Raw genomic sequence first — 7,235 nt, 5'->3', positions numbered from 1 at the left:
GGTGCCAACAGCTACCAGAAGCTGGATGAGGCAAAGAATGGATTCTTCTCTAAAGCCACCAGGGGGAGTGTGCCCCTACTGACACTTTGATTTTGGACTTCTGGCCTCCAGAACTATGAGAGAATAAACCTCTGTTGTTTTAAGCTACTCCGTTTGAGGTAATGTTACAGCAGCCACAGGAAACTAATATACCCACCCAATGTTGCTCCCTGTGATTGAATTCATGATATTTATCACAAGTTGTAATTATTTGCTATTTTATTTATCATCTGTCTCACTCCCCTATGTAAGCTCCATGAAAGTAGGGCCATTCACTGCACACCCAGTCTCTTAGCATAGTATTTGAAATATCTCATGTTCCTAGAAACTATCTGTTAAAAGAATCAGCGGATAAATGTCCCCCATAGGTAAGTCTTGTAAGACAGAGACCATGTCTATTGATCATAATTGTCAAAGCCTCCAGCACAGAAACTTAAAAGAAACTGCTGTTGAACTAAGTTTGCTGGTCTAGAAATCAAGAAGTCTGGATTCTAGACACCATACTGCAATGTATAAACGTGCCATGGCCCCCACCTCTATTTCCTTTCCATCTATTATTTGGCTTAGAATGTTCAAGAAGATTTGTTCCTTATGGTAAGGAGCAGGTCTGAATAGCATTCATTTTCGTATCCCTTACATAATCCATAATAGTTGGCATATGATAGGACAATAAATGTTTGAGGTTTTTGGGTGAAGTGGAATGATACTGGGCTTTAGACTCAAACATAAATGAAACTCAACATTGCATCCTTGAGTAAATTCCTAATCAACTCTGAATCTCAATCTTCTCAAATGAAAAGAGACTAACCCTTACCTCACAGAATTGTGAACCTGTGAGCCACTCAGCCTATAGCAGGGACTTTATGAGTGGTACCTGATTAGCATTAACCTATGCCATTGACCTAACTCAACCATGAGTACAGCATCAGACAAGAATTCCTAACTGGTGCCATATGACTTTGGCCAAGCCATTTAACCTTTCTGAGCCACAGCTCCTTAGCCAAAAATTGGCAATAGTACCTTCCATGTAAAAAGTGGCTCTGATCTAGAAACTAAATAAAGTAACTTAACAGTTACATTTAAGCGAGTGCTAGTCTCAATAAGTTATTATTTTCAACAAAAAAATCTCGGCTTCCTAGGCTCTTCTGAAACAATGAAAGGGTCCAGCAGACCCTCTTACTGCCTCAACGAACCCAAATGTTGGAACCCTCTAATCAAAGGCCGAGTGAGGGTTCCATGAGTCCATGACTGTATCCCTCAGGAACCTACCAGTTATCAGTGTTTACCAAGAGGAGAGACCAAGCCGACAGGTACTCCAGAAGAGTGCGGTACCTGGCATAGCCCTAATCCACGCTGAGTTTAGGCTTCTTAGCCGGCAGAGGTCATGACCTAAGGAGAGTGCAGCTCACCGTTTGGATCGCCCGCCATTTCTCTAGGCGTCCTGCGGTTGCCTGGGCAACGCTACGTCACCGCGTATCCAGTGCCCGTCGGCGAGAAGCCTAGAGAGCGCAACGCGCAGGCGCCCAGTGGGAACCAATGGGCGCGGCCGGAACGCTGGTGGCGCTCGGTGCTGCCCTTTCGCGGTCAGATTCTGGGGTGGGGCGGCAGCGGGAGCGCGCCCGCCTTTCTTGGGCCGGCGGGCGGTTGTCTGTGGCTCCGCAACTGGGCGCCCCGTCACGTAGGTTACACACACAATCACTCCCCAGGGACGACCCGGAGTCGGTCCAGGCAGCTGCGCCCTCCCCAGACCTGGGCACCCCGGAGGCTGGAGCCGCAATGGTGCGGGTCGAGGGCCGGAGATGGAGCTGACCAGGGGCCAGAGGGTCTGAGAAGAGCCTGCCCAAGTCGGTGCCAAGCACGAAGCCCTTCCCCACCCGTCGGGCTCCTGGGTTCCCGCCGGCCGATTTCCAGCCGTCAGGGTCACGCCACTCGCTGGAAACCCTGAACTCTGTGCCCCCCAAGCCCTGGGCCCCCTGCGGGAATGTTCAAAAATGAGTACCAGGTAACCCGAAACGGTTCTCCAACTTGTCTATACCTTTCTCCTCTTAGGTGAAGTAGGCCGTGATCGGGGTGAGGATACAGTGCACCCTCTATCCCCATAATGCGGTCTTTTTCAGGGGTAAGACAGAATTAGTGTGTGAATGCTATTGACCCAGAGAGAAAGGAAAAGTACCAATGTCTAGGCGTATGATTTGGCTTTTGTTCACTCTCCAACTCAGTGTTTCTTAAGGTATATGAATTAATTGTCTGTGATTCTACTTAAAATGCAGATCTTAGGCCCCACTGAAACCTGTAAATCAGAATCTTGAGGGCAGGGCCCAGAAATCTTACGTTTTAACAAGCGCCTTGGAGACTCAGTATTCCTGCAACATTGGCATCTCAGAAGCGATTTAGAAGAGTGAATGAGTGAACACATGCATTGTTACATCAAGAAGGAAAGCACTTTGGCTATGTGCTGTTTTATTTTTCCAGAACTGGGAATCAGTGTATCTCAGACCTTGGAGTACGTCAGAATTTCTTAGGGTACCTTTAAACATGCAGATTTCCGGACCCTCATCCCAGATCTGGTGAATCCGAATCTGTAGATGGGGGTCACTTGATTTACATTTTTAACTACTTCCCCCAAGTGATTCCTATGCAGGGGGTCCAAGGATCGCACTTGGAGAAACCCTGCTTCTGGGTTGCCCTCAGTCACTTTGAATATCCTGGAGTGTCTCGGTGACCTGCTTTCCTCACCTCACTGAACACCTCCCTTCCTGCTCTCCTGTCCTCGCCTCTGCAAGAGGTTACACCTCTTATTTACAGTCTGCTTAGCATGCTAGTCCTGCTGTTCTGATGAACGTTTTTGGCTGTATGGAATCAGTTCTCCACCCGTCTCCACCTCTATTGCTTCTGCCTTTTCATTCACCCAACACTACCTGCCTCCTTATGAGTGCTCTGGGAGTAGTCTGCAGTTCTCTTTCTTCTGTCCCATTCGTTATCACTAACTGGGCCACTTTTTAGAGAGTTTGTCTCACTTCTTATAGGTAAAGTATATGATCAAAAAGGCATATGCCCACTACAGGAAACTTGGAGAACATGGGAAAGCAAAAAGCAGCAGGGACAGTTTGCTGTCTCACCAAGTATGAGGACTTTTTTCTTTTAAAACAACCAGCTGTCTCAAATTTAAAATTCATGGTGAAAAATGACCTGCCCTCACAAGCTATAGTAATTCTATCCCATATACAGTTTGCACATAATACCGCCTAAGGAAGAAGACATTAAATGTCTTACCTTCAAGTGATTGTGTGTTAAAACTCAGAGGCAAAAATATCTTTATATTACTGAGAAAAATTAAAAGCTGGAAATTCTGTACAGAAATTAGACTTGCTCATGTATTGTTTATAATTCAAACTGTATTTAGTCCTCATATCAGATTCTCATTTTTTTGCGATAAATTCTTCCTCAGAGATAATTATTTAATTTCCCTTTCTTAAATAATTAAAGCTTATGGACCTCAGTAATATACTCAGTGTGCTTACATAAGTGTGTCCTTCCATGTTCTCATGTTTACAATGGGGAACCAGTAGGCTGTCTGTAGAAACGATATTTGATTTCTCTTGTATAGATTTTCTAGATCTGCACATTAATTTGTATTACATATATAAAAATATCTTGTAGAAATGTTCAAAATAGGACTTCCCAAATGCCTCCCAGACCTTTTTATTGACCAGTACTAAACTATTTAATTTCCCTCCCCATTTTTTGAATAATCTCTGATGGTGCTGTTGAGTCCCTGCTGGGAGCTCAATATTGTGCTGGAGGTTTGATGTTTAGTATCTTATGTAATCCAACTACCCATTTTACAGATGGAGAATCAAGAAGTTAAATAACTCCAAGGTCAGATAGTTAAAAAGCCAGTGTTGGAGCCCCAGTCAGTATGATTAGAAAACTTGTATTCAGAGATAACTACCTGAATGTATTGGCCTGATTCAAGAATTGGATTTAAACCCTTTAGTGTGGGTTGCAAAACATAAAATGTTTTGCAAGAATGATCTGTATGTGTCAAGTAAACGAGTCCCCCACTGAGATGCTGTAGGGTTTGTATGGCACAATTTATTTAATGTTTGTCGTGTTTTAAAAATAGATTCTTTAAACCATTAATCCAAGGTGGCCCAAATCAGAATGGTTGTGGTTTAGATACAATCAACGTATAAAGTAGGAGTAATAACAGGGATAATGTTTCATCCCAGATCAGCTTAACTGACAGATGCCGGCAACACTGGTTATAGACTCTGTGATGGATAATACTTCCTCATTAGCCTTGTCTTTTACTTTAAATATTTTGTTTTCATTTTTTAGGGAGGTGCATTTGTTGAAATTTTCAGTGCTCAAGGAAAAAATCCTGGAGCAAAATGGAAGATCCTTGGCAGTCCATCTGTGATTTGGAAAGTAAGTGTTAGAAATTAGAGCCACGTAAATCAGGGGAAGAAATGTGAGTGAAAGTTATAGAAGAAAGAGCTTGATCAAATTTCAGAACTGTTTTTCCTGTTCTTTCACTCCCAAACCCTTTCATGACATTGTTGGCTACAGCTGTCCTCGACACCACTCTTCAGTTGTCTAAGACTTTGGCACACAGGTCATAACCGTTCTCTGTACTCCATGCCCTGCTATATAGAATTTTAGATGACTTCAATATCTATGAGAAAAATCTCTCCAAGTCCTGGGCTTCTCAGTTTCTTGATTTCTTCATCTTTAACAACCCCTTCCACTCTACTTCAGCATTCATCCCTACTGTCTTACCCTGGTCCTTATCACCACAAACTGTAGGACCTCTGATGTTACTAAGTGAGGCATTAAAATATCCCTTTCTGCCCCCAATCTTTATTCTTAAGGTCCTTGCTCAACTTAGTTGGGACCTTTAGGCCATTGACTGTTCCACTTTTCCTGTGTTTTGTTTTATTTTGTTTAATTGATTAATTAATTAATTAATTTTCTTTGTCTTCCTTTTCTCTCCAGCCCAGAATCCATCATCCATAATTTCAGTCACTTTCCAGTCCAGACCTTGAATGCCCTTGCTCTTTGTCCTTTCGCCATGCTTCTGTATTCTAGTTCCCAGGAAGTCTCAGAATAAAAGTACTAAGGCCTGAGCCTGCTTTTAAGTTTTTGGTTATGGGATTTTTTTCCCCTGTAGATCTGAAGTTTCAATTTTATAGTAGAAGCCAAGTAAAATATCCTGTGATAACTACTGTTTTCATTTTGTTCTATAGGAGTTTGATAAAGAAGTTAAAAGTTTTGTGTTTGTCCTGGAAGGCAGCAGCCAAACAAACAAAATTCAATTACCAAAGGAGAATAAGCAGATCCGTAAGTAATATTTTTAATATTGAAACTTAACATTTTGTATGCAAAATTATGCTTTTATGTCTCATAAACAGGCACATTAGTATGACTTCTACTGACATCTGTTTATGTAAGGTGATATAATTTTTTTTTTTAATTTAGAAGGCAATTGTATGCTAGGCCTTTTAAAAAATATATTCTACCTCACCATCTTCTAGAAATCTAGTAGTATCTTAAAGAAGATTTAGAAGAGTACTTGGCAGCCATTAAATATGATGATAATAGCATTTATTGAGCACTTACTGTATGCCAGGAGCTTTGTAAACATTTAATATTTATGAACTCTTTTCATCCTCATAAAAGATCTTTTACAAATTAACAAACTGAGCTTGGTTCCTCATCAGGGCTAAACGGAAATAAAATCAGGATTCCTAAATTACAAGAAATTAATTTGTGAGAAAAAATGTATCAGAAATAAGATATAAAGCATAATTTGGTGACATGTCAACTCATATGCTTATTACCTTTTAATATTAATCATAATTAAAATATATGTATGAATATGTGATTTAACAAAAACCCAAAGAATCTATTTCAATTCTTATTTACTTCAGAAATCAAGATCAGCATTTCAAAGCAGAAGAGACCCTGAGAGATAACCCAGATTTATCAGAAGCCTAGTTATGAACGGAGATAGGGTTACAATTCAGGGCTCTGCCACTAAATTAGACCTTGAGTAAACTGATTGATTTAAGGAATATGATTTATCAGAACGATTAACTAGAGTTTTCATCAACTATGTCCTATTTTTAAATATAAATTTCAGGTGATTTAGCATATATAAATAGTTGTTTTTTACTTTCATCATTTACTTATTCCTTCTTTCATTCATTAGAACACTTATCGAATACCTACCATGCATGAAGCTCTATAAAAAGACCTGTTGTTGATACCTGATTTAATTCAGTTTTCTAAACTTATATAGGTTCTGTGCTTTATGTACCATTTCAAGCTACTACATGCATATTTTAGATTTCCAAGACATAAACTAGCCATATAAGTTATAGGTGAAAGATGATTTATTTTAAAGTGGTTTGCCACTGTTTCTTTCTAAACTAAGAAAGAGACTGGAAAAAAAAGAAGAGATAACCATCATTAAAAATAATTTTTAATTTACTGCCACTTAAAGATTATGCTTTCCTAATAGTTTCTGCGTGTGTGTGTGTGTGTGTGTGTGTGTTTCTGTCTGTAATAGTAGGTTTTTGCATTTCCATATATATTTATACTTATAAATGAGGTGAACTAAGATGATCCAGGGAAACCTGTCTGACACTGTAGTTTCATCTTCTTACAAGAGGCACAGGACATCTTTTTAAGGATATTGGTTTTGTAAGACAGAAGGATACATTTGACTTTCAAGAACATGACTTTGTTCTAAGCCAATTGTTCCTTTGTTTTTTTCTTAACTTATAAAGCCCACCTGTATTTTCATTTAGTGTCCTCAGTATCAATGCACATGGTTACCTTATTAATAAAAATCAATCACTTTTAGTAACCTTTCTCACTTGATTCTGAGAAAGATTCCTCCTCTACTAAAGGCTGAATGATTAAATACAAGCTCTGCTTTTCCATTTTTATCTGAAGTTTTTTTTAAGAAACAAACCAAGTTTAATGTGTCATAATTACTTTTTTAAATGGAAAGATGATGGTTTTAATTGTAAAAAAACAGAAGAATCTTTTAATGTATTTCTTGTATAATGCCTTATAATTAAAAGTTAATCTGACTTTTCTATATCACATGTAGCACTGTAACGAATGAAGCAGTTTATATAGTCTGCCCTGCACTAATGCCTTTAAGGTTAATTATTTGGAATTTT

At 39.5% G+C, this 7,235-nt stretch overlaps 1 protein-coding gene across 8 annotated transcripts in view; it reads left to right on the top strand.

Moving 5' to 3' along the window:
• The first annotated feature begins 1,867 nt into the window (after positions 1 to 1,867).
• CFAP20DC (CFAP20 domain containing) overlaps positions 1,868 to 7,235 on the top strand; it is a 297,123-nt gene continuing 291,755 nt past the window's right edge. For 6 of the 8 annotated variants that reach the window (XR_011620118.1, XM_011743543.3, XM_011743542.3 and 3 more), the window contains exons 1-3: positions 1,868 to 2,041; positions 4,381 to 4,470; positions 5,289 to 5,382. Coding sequence is in view for 5 of the 8 variants with exons in the window: in XM_011743543.3 (XP_011741845.2) it covers positions 2,021 to 2,041; positions 4,381 to 4,470; positions 5,289 to 5,382 (205 nt within the window). In the remaining 3 variants the exon portion in view is untranslated. Of the gene's footprint in view, positions 2,042 to 4,380; positions 4,471 to 5,288; positions 5,383 to 7,235 lie in introns of those variants that run through there. The other 2 variants (XM_011743563.3, XM_071091990.1) reach the window with 2 other exon arrangements.

The sequence above is a fragment of the Macaca nemestrina genome, chromosome 2, assembly GCF_043159975.1.
Source record: "Macaca nemestrina isolate mMacNem1 chromosome 2, mMacNem.hap1, whole genome shotgun sequence".
In the NCBI taxonomy this organism is placed as follows: Eukaryota; Metazoa; Chordata; class Mammalia; order Primates; family Cercopithecidae; genus Macaca; species Macaca nemestrina.
The sequence above is the reverse complement of the archived record's forward strand: the minus strand, read 5'-3'. Positions and strand labels throughout refer to the sequence as shown.